Source organism: Ovis aries, chromosome 19, assembly GCF_016772045.2.
Source record: "Ovis aries strain OAR_USU_Benz2616 breed Rambouillet chromosome 19, ARS-UI_Ramb_v3.0, whole genome shotgun sequence".
In the NCBI taxonomy this organism is placed as follows: domain Eukaryota; kingdom Metazoa; phylum Chordata; class Mammalia; order Artiodactyla; family Bovidae; genus Ovis; species Ovis aries.
Genome location: NC_056072.1, coordinates 24,994,642 through 25,016,862, shown reverse-complemented (window position 1 = coordinate 25,016,862; position 22,221 = coordinate 24,994,642). Strand labels below are relative to the sequence as shown.

The window sequence follows — 22,221 nt, the reverse complement described above, 5'->3', positions numbered from 1 at the left end:
TAAACTCTTTTCAATGGATCTTCTTTATTCTACTCAAACTTTCACATCCAAGGTAACATTTGATCATCTCAATGAATCTAGCCAAAAAAGTTCATATTCTTATCCATTCACCTATGAAGGATCATGCTGCTGCTGGCTTGGTTTAACACACACAAATTACTTCAGAAAAAGTGTGCACAACTGTCAGATGTCAATAAATCATTTTTTAAACTAAAGGTAATATAAGTCATTTTATTATAGGACTGGGGCTGGAAAGTAATATATTTGATAGTGATATCATAAATTAAATCATTCTAAAAAAAATTTAGAGCCAAGAGGTGAGTCTTTAATAGAAGAAAAGGAAGGCCAGGATGTAGCTGATGATCTTGGACAGTCAGTATTAAAAACCAGACATTCAGACTTAAGCTCCAGCGTTCACCATAACAGTAGTCCATAACCTAAATGAGAAAGGCCTGACACAGTGAAATGTCTAAACATAGAAATTCCCAAGCCCTATCACAGAACAACCTTCTGTGAATCTAGACATGTGCCTCATGACTCTGGATACTAGCTTCAGTTTAGTTTCTTTAAAGCTGATTTGTATTATGGTAGCTCTGGGCAGTGTTGATGCTGACTCTAAAGGTTTACAATAAAGTTTTTAATGTCACTTTCTGTTAATCACTGATACTCTCATTTCAGTAGCATAATGAAACTTGGTATTTATAATGATTTTCCTGAATCTCCGAATCATACTGAAATGTGATGTGTTTTTTTTTGAGGGATGGTATCATCAAAAATAATTCCTCAATATGGTTTTAGTATTAGTATGATTCATCTGAAAACTGAATAAAAGAAGGAACTGCTATTACTTTGAAGACTTTGAAAGAGTTAAAGCATAATTTAAAATAATTATCTTATACATCTGAACTATTTAATTGTCCTAAAGTATGTCACTGTAAAGCTATCATGTACTAAAAATCCTTGCAACTATAGAATCTATTCTGATTCACACTGCACTTGGCCAAAGGCATTGGAAGACTTAGAAAATAGAGTACGGATATAAGGCAATCATTTGAATAAATTCTGAAGATCAAAATAGGCAAAGTTAGAGTTAATATGAATATGAAAGTGGGTAATGTTTGGTGTTACTATTTAAAAAGGCAAGGAGATTATTATATCCTTATATCATTTATAGAGTTAAATATGTATGAAATGGGAATAAAAAGAATAAGTAGCTTAGATTTATCTGAATGGTACCCATGGTAGGAGAAAATTTTTAAATGAGCAATTAAACATTGCATATTTTGATTAAAAATGATTGAATATAAATAATTGCATATAATCCAACCTTTAAATAGTATCCTTATCACAGATTTAGCATACATTTATTATATTTCAGGAAAAGTGCTTTTTAACACTTCAACACGTATAAAGTAAAACTTTATTCTGATTGCACACTACACTACTCCACTCATGCTCACAGTTGTCGTCAATTCTACAATTTACCTTGAAATGTTGATATTTCATTATACTAGTCCTTACAAAGGTATAGTTGAAGGGTGTCTATTTTCCTAATTTGTAAACATGATCAGTCTCTGTATTATTCTACCACTGAAACTTAGGTACTGAAGTTAAACCCAGGTAATTCTCTCAATTACATCCTGGATCAGAGAACATCTTCTTACATTGATTGTGAAAAATTAGAGGAAAGGTCCTATTCTGTAGTGAAAGATTTGAGATTCAAACATGAAATTTATAAACCAAGAGTATTTTAATTGATATATTTTAAGGATTCATTTTTAAACATAAAAATATCCTGATGCCTAACAAAAAGGAAAATTATTTTAGTTTGTTTATTGGAAAAAAATTAATTAATAGACTGCCTCAGTAACTTGTTTACAGCATAACTGTATAATTAGGCACTAAATCAGCAGTGTTGCTGTTTCCATCTGAATGGAACATCATTTTGCCAATTAGTAGATGGTGCATAATAATGTCAAACACATGATGTTACTCGATTTTGGAGCCAGTGTGCCCGTGTATCAAACACTGTGTCCTCTCTCTTAGGAATCTGGATATGTGTAAACATAATTTATGCTTATTAGAAACGGAGACTCTCATAATGTGCCTGTGTGCGATTCTTTTAAGGTGAAATCTAAAAATAAAATTCTTCATGATGAAAAAATACTTTAATAACTGCCATCCTACGTTTCTCTTGGTTGCTTTTAGTCCCTGCCGTGGCACCAACAAACATCAATGGAGGAGGAGGAAGTCGGTCTGAACTCATCATTACTTGGGAGGTAATTTTCTATCCAATTCAGTTATTTTGAGGGAAAAAGATTTAGCTGGCCAGGAAGAATATTAAAAAACAAAGAAGATTTATTTGATCACTATTGAGTGTATAAAAATATGTGGTATGAGAGACTCCTGATGATGCATAATTTAGAGGAGGTATTGGAAATTTTTTGTATTTTTCCCCCAAGTAAGAGAGCATTTTCCCCCCAACAATTGTGTTGACTAACTCAATACAATTCTTTCCCAAATAAGAAACATAGCCCGATGTCTGCTGATGGTGGGTCAGTAGCATTTGTATTACTAGTTGATGAACTAGATATGATTTTATTTATTACCTCTAAAATATTCATGAGTTAGGCTCAACAGAATGCAGTTAAAAAATAATTCTTTCCCTATCATTGCTCTTTAAATCCTTCCAATTTGTTCTTCCCTACATGTAGATGAAAGCTTAGGCAGACAGCATAGCTTTTGTAATCATCATTATTAAGTATTAACAGGTAGGTTGATTTTTGTACTTTAAAATTTTTTCAACCTGTTTTATTATCATATAATTTGTATGTTCAACCAGTCTAAAGTTTCTCATTTCCAGATACTCAGATCTGCCTTAGGCAAGGAATTCTATATTGTGAAAGAGAATGCATATTCAGTTCTCCCCTTTCCTTCTTTCTGCTATTCAATTTCTCCTTTCCCAAGCTAATTCCTCCAGAATTATAGTGAATTAGGATTGGGAGAAGAGGTAATGGATGGAAATGGTTCTGATTGATGGTCATTTGTAATTTGACTTTGGTATACTCTAATTGACATTTCAGAGACCAGTTGTTTGTTTTGCCTTCTTTTTTGTTGTTGTTGGTGGTGGGAAAGGTCCAGGAGGTGCCCTACTGGGGCCTTCTAGTTGTCATCTCTTGGTGCAGGCTGTTGGAAGGTCTCCTCAGTTACTGAAGTCTGGTGGCCCATGACCAGATTTTCAGTTATAGGTTGTCTCTCTCCTTAGATACTGTTTGTGGATAGTCCCTTTTAATGGTGCTCACAGACAGCTTCCTACATGGGTTTCACATCTGCTCTCAGCAAACATACACCTTTGTTCCATGTTTTGTAGAGGTGCAATGAGTCCCCACTTGGCCTGTCTTTACTCTGCCACAATACACTGTCCAAGTCTTTCTCCCCTTTGGAATTTTCTCAGGCATTTGTCTGATGATGGACAGGGAAGTCTGATGTGCCGCAGTCCATGGGGTCGCAAAGAGTTGGACGCCACTGAGTGACTGAACTGACTGAACTGGTTTTAAAGCTACTTGAGAAATACTGAGAATGGAAAAAAGTCTCAGTAGCTAAGCAGACAGATTAAATGAAGAACTGGAACACTGTCCATCACTGTTCTGAGAACAGTTGCCCTATCCTGCTATCAGCTACTCTGATAATCCAGCCCCAGCTCCTACAGTTCCTCCTGCTTGTCCTTCAGTTCTTCCCATTTACTTTACATCCAGATTTCTACTTGACTAACAGTTAAATTCTGTCTCTTCTCTGTACAATTTACAGCTTCAATTTTCTCTTAGCTTCCACTGCCTCAGTGTCCTGCTACTGTACATTTTCTACTTATTGCTTGCTCTAAGCTTATTTATTATTGCCCCCAAACACCTATGTATCATATTCAAATTCCATAATGCAGAGGACTTAAAGCATTCAGAGATTCTGATGGATAAAGAAGATGTGGCGAGTATGTGTGTGTGTGTGTGTGTGTGTGTGTGTGTATGCATCTTCTTTGTGTGTGTGTGTGTGTATATATATATATTATATATATATACATATATAATGAAATAATACTCAACCATAAAAGGAACAAAATAATGCCCATTGCAGCAACATGGTGCAACTAGAGATTATCATACTAAGTGAAGTAGTTCAAAAAGGGAAATGCAACGATCATGATATCACTTACATGTGGAATCTAAAATATGGCACAAATAAACCTACTGACAAAACAGAAACAGACTCTCAGACATAGAGATCAGACTTGTGGTTGCCAGAGGTAGTGGCAGGGAGGGAAGGTGATATAAGCATGTAAAACCTGTTTTACATTTCCATTTAAAATTTTCACTTATTTATCTGAGTATCTTTAATTGGGATCATTTTTCTAATTGGCATTCTCAATAGAAATTTTATTTTTTAATAACTTCATTAAGCAGTGTAAATATCCGTCTTATCTCTATAAAAGATATGCCAAATAATCAGTCAATATTATAATAGCTATACAAAATATTTTTGTAAATACTCAGTGACTGATCACTTCTGCCCAAGTCAATTCCAGAAGAACTACAGAATGGAGAGGACTTTGGATACATCGTCATGCTGCGGCCAGTAGGCTCAACAACCTGGACCAAGGAAAGAGTACCATCTGTAGAGTCATCAAGGTTTATTTACAGAAATGAAAACATCATCCCTCTCTCTCCCTTTGAAGTCAAAGTGGGTGTATATAATAAGGAAGGAGAAGGACCCCTGAGTACTGCATCCATTATCTACTCTGGGGAAGATGGTAAGTTGTAGTCAGTACTGGAATGGTCCTCCTTGAGACTGTATGTATATTTTGCGTTTTTTTTCTATGAACCACTCTGCTTAAGATGGTTGTGTCTTTCTCTGGATGGTAGAACCTCAACTGGCCCCAAGGGGAACTTCTGTTCAAAGCTTTTCTGCTTCAGAAATGGAGGTTTCCTGGAATGCTATCGCCTGGAATAGAAACACTGGAAGAGTTCTGGGCTATGAGGTAAACCACAGTAATTTCACTCTGCACTCTGAATATGCCAGCTAGCAATAGCTCTGTTCAACAACCCTATACTACCAACCTAGTCCTTAATATAAGCTGTGCTATTCTGTGCTTAGTTGAGTCTGACTCTGTGTGACCCCATGGACTGTAGCCCACCAGGCTCATCTGTCCATGGGATTTTCCAGGCAAGAATACTGGAGCGAGTTGCCATTTATTCCTCCAAGAGATCTTCCTGACCCAGGGAAAGAACCTGTGTCTCCTGCATCTCTTGCACTGCAGGTGGATTCTTTACCACTGAGCCAACCCACGAGGCCCTTACTATAAGATAGTGCGTGTCTAAAGCTACAGAGGGGAATTAATGAAGAGGATCTTTCCAGGTGATCCTAAGCAAGGAAATTAACAAATGATAGCATTTTAAAAGTCATCAGGTGATTATCTTATTTAATTATCCAAGCTACAGTCATGTTTGTTTCTTGGGGAGAAGTAAGCATTTAATCTTTAGTGATGTGAAACCATAGACAAATCTTACCGGGAAACCTAATCTTAACTGGAGCATTACTTGAAAAAAGCTAGTCATCTTGGAAAAGGCAGTTATGTGACAAGACAAAGCTTACATTCTCCTAATCTGCCTTTATAGTCTATATAGAGTGAAACAAATCTTTTCAAACTTACAGACTTTCATTCTCACAAAGTTAATAGATGGGACTTATTAATCAATTATTCTTCTTTGACTTGCTAATCTAATGATTCAAAAATGAGTAACAAGGTTTACTTTGCTTTGGTGTTAGAATGCAAGTAGGATTTTGCCTTCATTCATTTTCCTCCTTTCATATGAACCCTGTTGTCCAAACAGAAAGTTCTACTTTCTGTAGTTGCCTCTGCCACTCCAGTCCTAGAAGGCCATACCTCTTTAAGTGAACCCTATTTATTTCTCAAAGATCATCTCTACTCTCCCCTGCTCTTTAACTCTTCTCTGATTATTTTCTGGTTTTATATGTTTTCAAAGTCATACCATTTATTTCCATATGATTTTCAGCAGACGCATCCTCTGCTTTCTTTTCACATATGTGCTCTAACATCTTAACTAGATTATAAGTGACACAAAGGCATGCCTTATGCTTTATTCTTTCTTGTCTTTTCCAATTTGCTTAAAACAAGTGCTAATGTATAGGAAGGGATCAGTATATGCTGAATTAATAATTCATCTGTGACTCAAAGAACTCTGGAAGAAATGTCAATAGCAAAGCATCATAATGTGAGTCTTTCATTGAAAGTATGACTCTTATTTTGTTCTGACTTACTACTGTATACCTGAGGCTTCAGCTCTGATGGCTCAGACAGTAAAGAATCTGTCAGCAAAGCTGAAGACTCGGGTTCAATCCCTGGGTTGGGAAGATCCCCTGGAGAAGAGAATGGCTACCCATTCCAGTATTCTTGTCTGGAGAATCCCATGGACAGAGGAGCCTGGTGGGCTACAGTCCATGGGGTTGCAAAGAGTCAAACACGACTGGGTGACTAACACTTTCAATTTTCACTTTTTTTTGGGGGGGGGTGGGCAAAGCTGTTACCCTTTAGATATTTCATGAAATATTTTATTGTGATAATCTAAAAAAAATAGGTTTTTTCATTTCCATTGTGATTTCATATTTTTTATTTCTTCCATATAAATTTTGGACTTTGATTATTTTTTTGTCATTGTATAACCATTTTAATTGAAAAATATCCCCTTATTTGCACTCCTGGCTTCTCCCCATACATACACTGCTGTGGCTGGCAGTTATTAGGAAACAATAAATTGCTTGTATTTTGTTTTTAATGAGCAGGTTTTATACTGGACAGATGATTCCAAAGAGTCCATGATCGGCAAAATCAGGGTCAGTGGAAACATCACAACCAAAAATATCACAGGCCTGAAAGCTAACACCGTCTACTTTGCTTCTGTGAGAGCTTATAACACTGCTGGGACAGGGCCCTCAAGCCCTCCAGTCAACGTTACCACCAAGAAGTCCCGTAAGTATACATCACACTCTAGGGACCACAATTCACCTAGAATAAGAAGTATTTTATTGCTCAATTTCCATTTCATTCATCCCACCTCATCACTTTACTGATTGCTTTATTTGATCAGTGGATTTGGCGTATAAATCTGGATAGTTGTTGAAGTTTTCTGATAACAACCAAAATGAACTGTTCTGATCTTTCTGGAGTTGCAAAAGAGAAAATATTTTGAGTAGATGAAAGACAGAGAATACAATGTCTCTGATGCCCTCTTCCAATTTGAGTTCAAAATCTGACCTCCCATTCTGCGGATGTTAAGTGGTTAATTTAAACTTTTAGTTTCAATACCCTCATCTGTAAAGTGAAGAATAAGTAGTACTGATTTTCTCACTGGGCCTTGTTTGAGATTGAAAGAGATACTTAACAGAAAGTGTCCAGCACATACTTTAGTAAATGCTTATTAAATAGGTTTTTTTGTTTGTTTTTGTTTGTCTTACCATTTGAGTCTTGATGTGATTCCTACGCTGTCAGATACCTAGATCTTTCCTTCTATGATATTATATCACTGCAAATTACTGGAAAGCCTCTGAAACCCAAGAATTAAGTATTTTGCTTCTTTTTATCTCTTTTAACAATCAACTAAAGATATTTCACAAAGATAGGACCTATTGAATAAAGGATTAATAGTTGACTATTGCTGTATTTGTCCTATGAATGAGTCTGGTGCTGCACAAACATTCTATTATATGCGTCAAAGTAGTAAACAGGGAATTGTCTGATCAGATGCAGCTTAGTAAGAACTGCAATTTATCCTTTTTAATAAGTGAATAATACTTATGTATTTCTTATATATTGTGTAGATGAACATATATTATTTGTGTAAACAGGCTTTTTGAAACACACTCTTTGGTCTCTAAATTCCAATGAAAAAGAGTAACAAATATAGTTACTGAAATTTGGAGAATGACTAAGATATGAATGCACTGCTACTAACAAACAGGAAAAAATAGAATAAGCCTTTAAATACTGTATTCTTTGTGTCCTGTGTATTGGGAATGAATAGGTGGTTTAAAAAGTTTGAAAATCAAAGGTCTTTTCCATATAGATACATTGGTCATGTCCAAAATGAACTTGGGAATCATCTCAGTTAATAGGTCTTGATTATAGGATGTATTATCCACTTGTGTCCGTAACACCAGCCAGTAGCTAGAGACTTGTGTTCTAATTCTCTGTACTTCACTGACTCATGACCTGGTACAGGATAAAACATTCCATTTTTCTGCTTTAATTTTCTAAACTGTTAAATGAAAACATCCTCTGCCCTCACTGTTTTCTCAAATTACCAGTAAGGCACAAATGAGGTTTTGATTATAGGAGCACACTGGAAAATACAAAGTGCTGTGAAACTGCTAAGCAGGAAACAAACAGATGAATAAAACCCTCCACTATCAGTCCATTTTAACGGAAGAGTTTGTGTGGATCAACAACTCTTAAACCAGTTCTCCTTCAATCCCCTACTTTAACGTAGATGTGATGGACAGGGAAGCCTGGCGTGCAGCAATTCATGGGGTCGCAAAGAGTCAGACACGACTGAGTGACTGAACTGAACTGAACTGAACTGAACTGAAGTCATATGTAATTTTCTAGAACTGACTAGCTAAAGATGTGGTTCAATTTGTCTTCCTGATTTACTCTATGTTGACTGGGTTGGTAAAGTCATTGCCATATACCTGTATGAACTATTTGCTTCTATGGCCCTTATGGAGTCTAGCCTCTTTCAGTTAATCTGAAAATCTGATGGAAATCTCCAATCAATCAGAGGTTTCAGATTTGCCCAGATATTTCTTTATAGCTGATTGAGAGATGCCAAACTCACAAAATTCTTCTGTATAATTCAGCTTCTATCTCAGGCAAAATCAAGAGTAATTAGAAATGTGGAAATGTAGTATGAAATAAACCTCTCTTATTTGACAGATCTGTGACAAACTAACAGATATTCTAGTGTAATCGGTGACACAATACTCAAACCAATGATCTTGTATTACTTTAATTCCATTGACCAGTTTAAGGTGGGCTGAGACCCAAACAATAAACTAATTAGCAAAAAGGTATAAATATACACATGGTATGCATTTAAAATCATGTACATACATCTGTATATACATACATATACAATTGTCCTTTAGTATCCAAGGGGGATTTGTTCAAGGCGCATCTACGGATGCTTACGTGCCTTGCATAAAATATCATAGAATTTGCATATTACCTACATATTAATACAGCCTCTGTATATTTAAATCACCTAATCTAGGTTACTTATATATACATAAAACAATGTAAATGTTACATAGACAATTGCAAATATTAATACAATGTACATGCTATGTCTCAAGTCTCAAGTGAAGTTGCTCAGTCGTGTCCGACTCTTTGCGACCCCATGGACTGTGGCCCACCAGGTTCCTCCATCCATGGGATTCTCCAGGCAAGAATACTGGAGTGGGTTGCCATTTCCTTCTCCAGGGGAATAACAGCACACAGCAAATTAAAATTTTGCTTTTTAAAACTTCCTGGATTTTTTTTCAAACATTTTCAATCTTAAATTGTTTGAATCTGCTAATGTTGAACCCAGAGATACACACATACAGAGAGCTACCTATATAAATACACACACACACACACACACACACACACACACACACACAGATATCAGTCAGTTCTGTGGCTCAGTCATGTCCGACTCTTTGCAACCCCATGAACCACAGCATGCCAGGCTTCCCTGTCCATTACCAACTCCCAAACTCATGTCCATTGAGTCGGTGATACCATCCAACCATCTCATCCTCTGTTGTCTCCTTCTCCTCCTGCCCTCAATCTTCCCCAGCATCAGGGGCTTTTCACATGAGTCAGTTCTTCTCATCAGGTAGCCAAAGTACTGGAGTTTCAGTTTCAGCATCAGTCCTTCCAGTGAACACCCAGGACTGATCTCCTTTAGGATGGACTGGTTCGATCTCCTTGCAGTCCAAGGGACTCTCAAGAGTCTTCTCCAACACCACAGTTCAAAAGCATCAATTCTTCGGCAATCAGCTCTCTTTATAGTCCAACTCTCACATCCATACATGACTATTGGAAAAACCATAGCCTTGACTAGATGGACCTTTGTTGGCAAAGTAATGTCTCTGCTTTTTAATATGCTGTCTAGGTTGATCATAAATTTCTTCCAAGGAGTAAATGTCTTTTAATTTCATGGCTGCAGTCACCATCTGCAGTGATTTTGGAGTCCCCCCAAAAATAAATTCTGTCACTGTTTCCCCATTTATTTGCCATGAAGTGATGGGATCAGATGCCATGATCTTATTTTTCTTTTTTTAAAAAAATTTTTATTTTTACTTTATTTTACCTTACAATACTGTATTGGTTTTGCCATACGTTGACATGAATCCACCACGGGCGTACGTGCGTTCCCAAACATGAACCCCCCTCCCACCTCCCTCCCCATAACTTCTCTCTGGTTCATCACCGTGCACCAGCCCCAAGCATGCTGTATCCTGCATCGGACATAGACTGGCGATTCAATTCTTACATGATAGTATACATGTTACAATGCCATTGTCCCAAATCATCCCACCTTCTCCCTCTCCCTCTGAGTCCCAAAGTCCGTTATACACATCTGTATCTTTTTTACTGTCTTGCATACAGGGTCGTCATTGCCATCTTCCTAAATTCCATATATATGTGTTAGTATACTGTATTGGTGTTTTTCTTTCTGGCTTACTTCACTCTGTATAATCGGCTCCTGTTTCATTCATCTCATCAGAACTGATTCAAATGAATTCTTTTTAACGGCTGAGTAATACACCATTGTGTATATGTACCAAAGCTTTCTTATCCATTCATCTGCTGATGGACATCTAGGTTGTTTCCATGTCCTGGCTATTATAAACAGTGCTGCGATGAACATTGGGGTACATGTGTCTCTTTCAATTCTGGTTTCCTCGGTGTGTATGCCCAGCAGTGGGATTGCTGGGTCATAAGGTAGTTCTATTTGCAATTTTTTAAGGAATCTCCACACTGTTCTCCAAAGTGGCTGTACTAGTTTGCATTCCCACCAACAGTGTAGGAGGGTTCCCTTTTCTCCACACCCTCTCCAGCACTTATTGCTTGCAGATTTTTGGATCGCAGCCATTCTGACTGGTGTGAAGTGGTACCTCATTGTGGTTTTGATTTGCATTTCTCTAATAATGAGTGACGTTGAGCATCTTTTCATGTGTTTGTTAGCCATCTGATGTCTTCTTTGGAGAAATGTCTATTTAGTTCTTTGGCCCATTTTTTGATTGGGTCGTTATGATTTTATTTTTCTGAGTGCTGAGCTTTAAGCCAACATTTTCACTCTCCTCTTTCACTTTCATCAAGACACTCTTTAGTTCTTCTTTGCTTTCTGCCATAAGTGTGGTGTTATTTGCATATGTGAGGTTCACTGACATTTCTCCCAGCAATCTTGATTCAAGCTTGTGCTTCATCCAGCCCAGCATTTCTCATCATGTACTCTGCATATAAGTTAAATAAGCAGGGTGACAATATACAGCCTTGATGTACTCTTTTCCCTATTTGTCCAGCTTCAACTATTACTTCCTGACCTGCGTACAGATTATACACATATATAATCTTAAAAATAAAAGTTTTTTTCTTTACCTTGAATTTGATAGTTTGATTGCTCATGCATCCTAAATCAACCATATGATAGTTTATGCTAACCTACTCTATGTGTTTAAGCAGAAAACTTGTTTTAGACACAGTAGCAAGAGATGTGTTCAATTGACCCACTTGGTCCTACAAATGGGCTTGACTGAAATTTTGATTAAATGCCAAGAACTTTTTTGGTGGTTTGTCTTAGTGTTCACATGAGTTCAGCTCATCAAAGGGTGTGAGACATATCCTTTGAAAACAATTTCATTAACAAGGAGTACTTTTATCCAAGTGCTATAGTGCTAGAATATATCTGGTGAGAGAAGAGTGAGATGAGAGTCAGAAAGTATAAAGTGAAGTTTAGCACCCCTCTTCTTTTTCATTAAAAAAATGAATAAAACCTCTTGTAATTCCTAATTTCTTTCATGAGCATCTTCTTTCAATATTTCTTAAATTTTGCTTATACCAGACTGTTTGCATTAACTCTTTTATCAAAATATCCAACAAGAACTTGAGAGTAAGGTTCTACAAGACTCCGTTTTGTATTTGAATATCAATCAAATCCCTAATTTTATTCTTTTAACTTTCTTTATCACTGTCATTGAGAAATCTAACAGAAACTACTTTAGTCTTCTATTGTTGCTATTCAAATTACCACAACCTAGTGTTTTTAAAAAATATAAATTTGTTATTATGTACTTCTAAAGGTTGAATAAAAAATTAGTTTCATTGGTTGGAAAACAGGCTTTGGGTAAGCTTCTGAGCTCCTTTTGGAAGCTCTAGAAAAGTACTTGTTTCCTTGAATTTTCTGGCTTTTGGAGACAACACATACCACTTGGCTTGTGGCCCTTTCCTCTATCTTCAATGCCAACAGCATGATATCTTCAAGTCTCCCTCTGACTCGGACCTTCTACTTCTGCCTTTCACATTTCCTCTGACCCTGGCTCTTTCCTTCATAAGCATCATTTTGATCACACTGAACCCACCCAGAGAATCCAGAGTTATTGCTCCATGTCAACATCCTCAACATAATTATACATGCAACATCCCCTTTTCCATATAAAGTAAGATATCCACAGGGTTGAGGAATCAGAACCTGGACATGCTTGGGAGGCCCTGATTCTGCCAATCACAGTTACAAAATACTGAGCACGTTTAAGTCCTAAGCCTAGTATTAATATTCAGTATACTTATCTTAATTATTAAAGCACATTAATTCCTAGATACAAAAAAAAAAGATGCTTAGAAAGATTCTGTTCTGGCATTTGCTGGACTGGCATATAACGAATATAGACACTGAATCTCTGGATCCCATGGACATTGTGCTAATTTGTAGAGTTCATTTCCAACCATCTAAATAGTGTCTCCCTCTCTTCAGACTCTCAAATCTTCAGCCCAAACCTCAAACTGCCTTGAGATTTTTTCCTCCTGGAACAGACTCACATCCTCTTTTAATTTTAAAATTTCATTGTCTCCTCCATTTCAGAAAACAAAGACTAGAGAAAGGTGTACAAGATCTTTCACAGTCTGTTCAGTCTGTCCACAAATTACTTTCCATTCCCATTCCTCATGCAGCAGCACTGGACTTACTGATCTTCTAATATTTAAAATTTGATTATATGATTCTATGCACGCTCTTAGTTTGTAGTGATCCCATCATGCCTATAAACAGACAAATAAATATCTTTTCTACTGATCTATAAATTTCCTCTTTAATATGTTTGCATTTTTTTTTCTGAGTGATTCCATAACTTTGGCATATTGTGAGATACTTTTGGAAAGAACTATAAAAAAGACTTCAGAGTGAAATAATTGAATGTGAGTCTCAGCTCAGCCATGAACTGCATGAGAAGTCTATTTACTTAACGACTCAGAACCTCTTTTCTCAACTGAAAAACAGAGATGATTGTACTTTCCTCTAGAGTTTTCTTTAAGAACTAAAGGATATAATGTACAGCGAGGTGACCCAGAGGCAGCCATACAGTGAGAGCTCAATGTGTGGTAACATATATTATTATATTTCTTCTTGAGAGGTGGTTTCACTTCCTTTGCATTTCTTAAAGTAGGAAAGTTCATCTACTTTCTAGTTTCCTTCTTTTCATAAATTTGTTGCAGAAATTTTCTTCAAGAGTCATGGAAGAACATGCAAAGAAAATATGAGAAACGGCTTTCATGAAACACCAAGGATAGCTCTGATTCTAAATGCCATCCCTGGGTCTAACCTTGACTTTCCATGCCCTTTAGATGACACCAAAATTAACCCTGGATAGTAGTAATCTACATGCATCACACATTCATACTGCCACTGCCTAGATTTTCGCTCTTATATTTGGTCATCCACTGTAAACTGTGAGAAAGCAGAGCTCACATTCAACAAAATCTTTGCCTATTTTGATCGGATAAACAGAAAACAGAGCCTTTTTATTTTTATTTTTGGAAATACGATGAATCAGTTTTTCACTCAAGAAAGCAGTGCCTCCCATGAGCCATGAACAGGGTTAGGTGACTAATGGAGATTAAAACAGAAAGGATATATGCCTTCAGGCAATTTTTCTTTAGTCAGGAGGCAAATTAAAATAAGAAAAAGTGAAATAATCATAAATTATGAAAAGTTACTATGAAGAAATTAAGAGGCTGAGATATACATAACATAAAAAAAAATTAAGAGACCTAGTGGACAAAGAGACCTCCAAATAGAAGGAACAGTATATACAAAGTTTCTGAAGTCTTTGTTATTATTGTTGCTGGTGATGATGATAGACTTTTAAATAAAAATATTTTTTATTTAAATATAGGATTTTTAAAGTAAATATCAGTGTTCTGATATTAAGTATTGTAGCTTACTGAAAATGATGTCTTTCCAAAAGACAACTGAGGACCACTGCAGGTATATTGTGATTCACACAGACATCACTAAAAGAAATTTAGATTTACAACTAAAGGGAGAAAAATATTTACATCAATTCCAAGAGGAAAGGGGAGAGGAAAAGCACTGCTTATATAGACAGAAGTATTCAGACCCAGTAACAGAAAGTGTTTGCAAATTTTGCTTCAATTTGGCCCCTGATGTTGACTGACTAGCACTCTGTACTGAATTTTTCTTGTTGTAAATAATGCAATCAATCCATATTTAGACATAAAGGAAGCATTAAGCTTTTATTTCATCTTGCACTTATGTTCTTTCTCTCTCTCCCAAATGTCAACCCCATGCTGTTACTTAGAAGTGTAACATAAGAAGTTGTTTTTTAATTGAGTTCACAGTGTGAACTACAGTTGAATATAAATGCCATCTACAGAAAAATTGATCACAGGGAAGCCATTAGAGCTGCAGAGGGCTAGTTTAATGTTGCTCTGTCATTTGATTAATAGAAAATAATTTAGTCTTTGGAAATTGCCTGCAAAATTCTTTCAAAAGATTGGGAAAATGTTTGCTGTTGAGTTTACCAGTGACCAACTAGGTATAAACATACATGGCATGTGTTTTATGTTATCCATGTGACAGTATTTTGGTTTTTCAAGGTGATAGAAATTTCGATTTTGTCATAGATATCTACAGTCCAGTTTAGGTAAATGCAACAAACTCATGAAACCAGAATTGTTAAAGGCCTTCTGAAGTATCTTTTAGAAATAACAAACTTTTTCCCCAACTCCCAACATAGAAGTCACACCCAAGGACAAAATAAGAAAAGTTCTGGACTATGAGAACTTTCCAGATAACTAGCTGAGACTTCCCAATTTTTTCTGCTTTTCAAAAAGTACATAAAAAACTGAAGGAAGAAGAAAATTATGAAGGGAAAATCTTGAAAATACTAATTATATTTAAGAAAGGAATCATTTGCAAACTTTGGAATTGTGTTATTAGAAAACAATCCATATTGAACACCATTGAAAAACTGACTAGGTCATAATACCACAGTGAAGAATTGATACTAATAGGAAAGAGTGTTAACAATTACTGAGCAATTTATTATGTACCACTCATTTTATTTCATGGAAGCTAAAAGTCTTATAAACTAGGATATATTAGTCTCATTCCAAAATTGGGAAACCAGGCCTCTTGGAAGAAACTGTACAGATTCAGGTTTCTCTGACTTCGAAGTCCAATTCTTTACACCTTCCAGATAACATGAAGGGTAAAGCATTCCCAATAACCCACACAATTAGCCATTCGTTCCATGAATTCATTCCTGATATAATGTTTCTCATTTTATGTCCATGGAATGCCTTGCTTCTGTTATGGTAGATGAGGAAACAAATGCAAATATCCCAATCTCAGAGACACAATCACTACCATATACTTAGTAGAAGTCATTTCTTCTTTCTCTCAATCTGAAGCATCATCAATAGATTCATAGAATAAAAGGAGTACTTTTTATCTAAACATGCAAACAAAATAGAAAAGGCATAGCAATAGATAACACCTTCAGAATCTATTACTGCCAGTGATATCAAAGATGTGAATTTTTATTTTTGCTGTATTGATTATATGAAGTTGTTAAGGTTAATACTTTGTTTTAAAGACCAGAGATAAAAGAAATGTGCCAAAGAGTATATTAGATATTAAAATTGTGGTATCTTGTGAGAATTTTTATATTCTCTCTTTCATAATTGAGAAAGATTAGAAAGGGCACTTTGAATTAAGTTGATGGAAAACAGTTTAAAACTATAATCATTGTCATCAGTTCAGTTCAGTTGCTCAGTCATGTCCGACTCTTTACGACCCCAAGCACTGAAGCATGCCAGGCCTCCCTGTCCATTGCCAACTCTCAGAGCTTACTCAAACTCATGTCCATTGAGTCAGTGATGCCATCCAACCATCTCATCCTCTGTCGTCTCCTTCTCCTCCTGCCCTCAATCTTTTCCAGCATCAGGGTCTTTTCAAATGAGTCAGCTCTTTGTATCAGGTGGCCAAAGTACTGGTTTCAGCTTCAACATCAGTCCTTCCAATGAACATTCAGGACTGATTTCCTTTAGGATGGACTGGTTGGATCTCCTTTGCAGTACAAGAGACTCAAGAGTCTTCTCCAATACCACAGTTCAAAAGCATTAATTCTTCAGTGCTCAGCTTTCTTTATAGCCCAACAATCACATCCGAACATGACTACTGGAAAAACCATAGCCTTGGCTAGATGGACCTTTGTTGGCGAAGTAATGTCTCTGCTTTTCAATATGCTGTCTAGGTTGGTCATAACTTTTCTTTCAAGGAGTAAGCATCTTTTTATTTCATGGCTGCAGTCACCATCTGCAGTCATTTTGGAGCCCAGAAAAATAAAGCCTGCCACTGTTTTCACTGTTTCTCCATCTATTTGTTGTGAAGTGATGGACCGGATGCCATGATCTTTGTTTTCTGAATGTTGAGATTTAAGCCAACTTTTCACTCTCCTCTTTCACCTTCTCAAGAGGCTCTTTAGTTCCTCTTCACTGAATTCTTACTACATGCAAAACTCTCAGGCTTTTAATTATTATTTGGTTTATATTGTCAAGAAATGCACTAGGACATGGTTTATTCACCTGGAATGTTCATTTTATAAATTCATATGGATTTCTGTAGGTTTGACCATGTCAATTAGCCTCAATTGTAGGACAGCATAATGAACAGATTTGCCACATTGTATCACCTATGGGTCTGCTCACAGTCCAGTGCATAATCTACATGATCTGAGAAAATCACACTGGACCCTGAGTAGTTTTTCTTTAGCCATCTATTACACAGTCGCTTATTCAACATATATGATATATATGCCTCTGCCTACATGCCAAGCACTATGCTAGAGGCTGGAAATGCATTCTCAGTAAATTTAAAGAAACACAAAGCATGAATAACTGTAATTCAGTGGGATAAATTCATAATAAAATATATGGACTAAGCCCATGGGAGCATGGGTGAAACGTTTATCTCTCTACTATGTGCCAGTTGAGGTATAAGTGACTAGGTGTATGACATCCCATGGGCTTAGAGAAGGCAAGTAGATATATCATAAGGCAATGTTGGGTGACACCCTGTAATTCTTCCAATGGCACATAAGACACTAAATAGCCACTGAGTTAAAACTCCAAAGGAATTATTTCCATCAGTGTTATAATGAGTTAAATATTATGCTCATTCAGCCTCACAAATTCAAGTAAGATGCCAAAAACATCTTTCTGGGTAGTTTTATCTTTGCTCTGCTATCCAGCTGAATTATTTTTCATCCCTTCAGTTTCTTAAATCTCAAAAATAATCACGTGGACTCAAATCTTTGAGAAGCAGTAGGTTGTTATGCAGAAGAAAAAAAAAAACAAGAAACCAGGATACTGACTGGGCTTAAGCACTCATTATCTGTATGGTTTTGAAGAAGCAGACTTTCAACCTGGACTTTAGTTTTCTTGTATGTAAAATCTTCCAGTTGGATGAGATCCATTACTTTAGAAGGCTAATTCTAAATATGTCTTCTTGAACTTCACACCTTCTTTCTCTCAGAAAACATTAATATCAGGGAACTAAAACCACAGTTTGGATTCAGGGTAGACACCTTTTGGAATGATCACTCAGTTTGTAATCACTTTCCCTCTTCATGGTTCCTACTAGCTCTATCTGTGTTGAGAGTCATATGTCTTTTTCACTGTCTAGCCACAATGGATTAGGGTAAAATAGAATATGGCCAAATTAAGCCAATCATTAGCTTTTACCTGGACATTCTAGCTTGGACTATCTCTCAACAAGGGAGGTTTCAAATCTCAGATGAGTTAGGCAGTCTTGATTTCTGCTGCATATACTGACAGAACAAAGAGGTGGTCGATGGCAAGATTAGCATGCAGCAAACACTACTGTGAGAGGTAGAGAGAGGAACTTCTTGGCTTTCAGACACTTTTTGTTCCTCTGAGGTTCTGTTGCATTCTGCCATGAATTCCAAGAGTCCCCTATATCCTTCACAATCCAAACGAATCGCCAGTCTAGGTTCGATGCAGGGTGCAGGATGCTTGGGGTTATTGCTAATATTTTGTTTAAAACAACTTGAGTTCGTTGTGTTATTTATAGTCAGTGAGTCCTAATTAATACAAGATTAAAAGTAAAAGACTACTAGGAATGTACACCTCTGTGTTGATATATGTAAAAAGTTTGCAACCTGAGTTTGTCTGAGAGGCTCATTGATTGATGGGCAAATTAAACGTTAGATAAAGGAGCCCTCCATCTATTTACATATAGTAAAGTAAACAAATTCAACAGAAATGATTACTAAATTAATACTGGAAATGCAGCATACCATTATTAATTCATGTTTGTCACAAAAACATTTCCAAATGACCGGAATTTGAATGAATTTACTTCCTCTGATTAGAATTAATAAGATATTTGAAACGACACTGAAGATGTTTTACCTCCTTTTATGCTAATTATCCAGGACTATTTTTCCTTTTTGTGTTGTCGGGTCATACAGTAACCATGAGCTAATTAATATTCATTTGTATCTTTGATTATCTTTTTAAAGCTCCAAGCCAACCACCAGCTAACATTGCCTGGAAGTTGACAAACTCTAAGTTATGCCTAAACTGGGAGCATGTAAAAACTATGGAAAATGAGTCTGAAGTGTTAGGCTACAAGGTGAGTATTCTATTTTTCCTTTAAACAGATCACTTAGCTGCCTAAGTAATGATAAGTGTTAGAACCAAATAGGAAATAAATTTTATGCATGTGGAAATATAGGAATCTTTGTTCTAATGCTTTGAAAATATTTAGCATTACTGCTTTTAAGTTCTTCATGGTAAATTTTATACTGTGAGGTCAGTAATGTGTCATGAAGCATTAACAAATACATCTTTACAGTATGCAACGTTTTTTCCTTCAAGCGACTCACCTGTATTCAAAACATATGATTGTGTATTTAGATATCAAAAATGTGAGATGAGAATGAGATCAAAAAGTATATTCAAGTAGAATTTCTAGAACTTAAGCAACAGAAGGATATCATTTATCAGCAATATAAAAGAAATCCAACAAAGAAATCCAATCCAATCATCAAATATCAAGACAAACCATTGCCATCAGCGGTAAAGAACATCATCTGCTGACAAATGCATAGAGTATCCAGACACCTGAAATGGGTCCAAACTAAAAAGTAACTTTCCATAGCAAGCTCCAGAGATAATGGCATCAAGCTATTTAATTAAAAGAGATAAATCTATACTGATTTTAGAAGCATGGGCCAAAAAGGAGACATTTTTTCTTAACAACAAAATTTAAAGAAAAAGTGTAGACCAGATATTTCCATCCAAGGACTACAGCATGTATAAGGCTCACAGTGCTAGTGTTCTGTGAGAGTTTCTGCACCTTCGAGAAGCTACATGTCCATTTAACACAATTTATCATTTTATTCAGATTCTGTACCGGCAAAACAGACACAGTAAAACTCATATTTTGGAAACAAACAACACATCTGCTGAGCTTCTGGTTCCCTTTGAAGAGGACTACTTGATTGAAATAAGAACAGTTAGTGATGGTGGGGATGGAAGCAGCAGTGAGGAAATTAGGATTCCAAAAATGTCAAGTAAGTTGCATCACCATTGCTGTTGTGGATTTTGAATAAAGACAGCTGCCAGCATGAAATCTGGGCTCTATGAATCTTTCCAATTTCTGTTTAAATATTCGTTGAAAAACATAAAAGGTCTATTTTTTCCATATTTCAATTGTGAGCAAGAGGTGATGAATCAATTTTCTTTAATCCCTCAAATTTACAACATGCTTACATATGACAAGCAGTTTTATGTTTCCTCATTGAAACTCAAACAACAACAACAACACCTTCACAACTGTCACTGGTATGTATATGATTTATCCTGTTGGCACAAAACTGGAAAGTTTTTCCATGGGTACCTGCAAGCTTCTCAGAGCAGGGAGAACACGTGTAAATACTTGTAGGTACATCTCCATTGCCATTTTCATTGCAGACATCACTCATCAATTATGGCATTTGTAGTGAGCTTAGTTAGTACTTTCAAATCCTCTCAACATGATGTCCTAAGCAGGTAACACCAATCAGTCAGATTTAGTATATAATAATAATTTATTATTTCTGCTTTAGAAGAATCACTCACTTATCTATTTGAAGCTTTGACTGAGTATAACTCATCAGCCACTACATGTTGGCCAATCCTATTCTTCCCTTTAGTCAGGCTTGGCCAATTTAAGGCATTTTCTTTTTTATTTTTATATTTAAAACAGATATCCTAAATCAGAGGGTTAAAAACACTTCCTAAAATTAAACACAATGTAAGTGAAACAAGTATAATAAATGTGATATTAAAAGAGAAATAATAGTATGTATATGGTTCATGAAGAATTCATCTAACAAATGATTTTACTTTTTCTCAATATATTTTGTTTCATTTTTGTATTTTGCAGGTTTGAGTTCCAGAGGCATTTCAGTCTTAGAACCTAGCATCCATTTCCTGTCAGTTGTCATCACAATTTTTTGTTGTTTTGCTATTCAGCCACTTATATGATGAATAAAACCATAAATATTTCATTTTTTAAAAAGCAAATTATTCTGTAAAAAAAAAAAAAAGAAGTCCCTGTGACAAGGTAACATTCAAAAGCAGACTTGTTTGGAAAGAAAAAATGTATATTATTAAAATCTTGTAAATATCTATGGTACATTAAATAAAGACATTTTAAACACTTTGGAATTTTAGTGTTCACACATGATTACGCATTCAGAAGGTGCCAAATTAATGCATGGAGTTGTCACTGCTGTGGCTTCTATGGAGAGTATATATAAATCTCTTGATAGTGATGGTCAATATGAAAGAAATTGCATTTTCTATAGCTAAGATGTCCATATTTTATATGCTCTAAGCAATTTAGTTCAGTAACTTAAAATCTGACCCTAATTTTGGAAATAAAATATAATTGTTTGTTTATACTAGGGATTCTTTAAAAATGTAAACTATTGTAAAGCATGATGTGCTTTTATCTCTGAATCAACTTGGGAGAAAAATATTTGCACCCAGTAGTGTAACTATATACTTGATGTTATTTGCAACTCACTTTTGTATCAGTTTTGGTAATAAAAATGGCAGAAAAAATGCTTTCTGGCAAAGAAAAATTAAAGTAGGGAAAAAGTAGCCAACAAAAATAATGTAATGGCTCCAGTAAGCAATTTCTCACAGCAAAGTTTAATTTTAAAATCAATTCTGAATTATCCCAAGGAAGAGGGTGCATGAACAGTTCTCAGGTAATTATTACAAATTGTTAGCAATGTGTGTGGCCTTATTTTTATATGATAAATAAATCCAGAAACAGAATTACTTAAGTTTTTGACATATTGGTCAATTTTTTTTTAACAATGTTTTCTGCAACTATAAATATAATTTTATACTGTCCAAGCTTTAGAAAGATTCCTGCGGGTTGACTCTTCTCTTGATGTACCTGTTAAACTCAGTGGTCTCAATTCCTGGGATCGTACAGTCTGGAGACAGCAGTGTAGGAGGAGGAAAGGTTAATGAGAACACCTCTGCCTTTCTAAGCAGTCATC

At 35.8% G+C, this 22,221-nt stretch overlaps 1 protein-coding gene across 1 annotated transcript in view; it reads left to right on the top strand.

The window, feature by feature from the left end:
- The window catches only part of LOC101112602 (contactin-6), a 328,617-nt gene extending 307,244 nt beyond the window's left edge, over positions 1 to 21,373 (top strand). Inside the window, 8 exon segments of the mRNA XM_060402851.1 lie at positions 2,209 to 2,279; positions 4,567 to 4,801; positions 4,914 to 5,029; positions 6,853 to 7,039; positions 19,180 to 19,292; positions 20,067 to 20,235; positions 21,090 to 21,157; positions 21,159 to 21,373. Coding sequence (XP_060258834.1) covers positions 2,209 to 2,279; positions 4,567 to 4,801; positions 4,914 to 5,029; positions 6,853 to 7,039; positions 19,180 to 19,292; positions 20,067 to 20,235; positions 21,090 to 21,157; positions 21,159 to 21,197 — 998 coding nt within the window. The 3' untranslated portion in view covers positions 21,198 to 21,373.
- Positions 21,374 to 22,221: the final 848 nt, after the last annotated feature.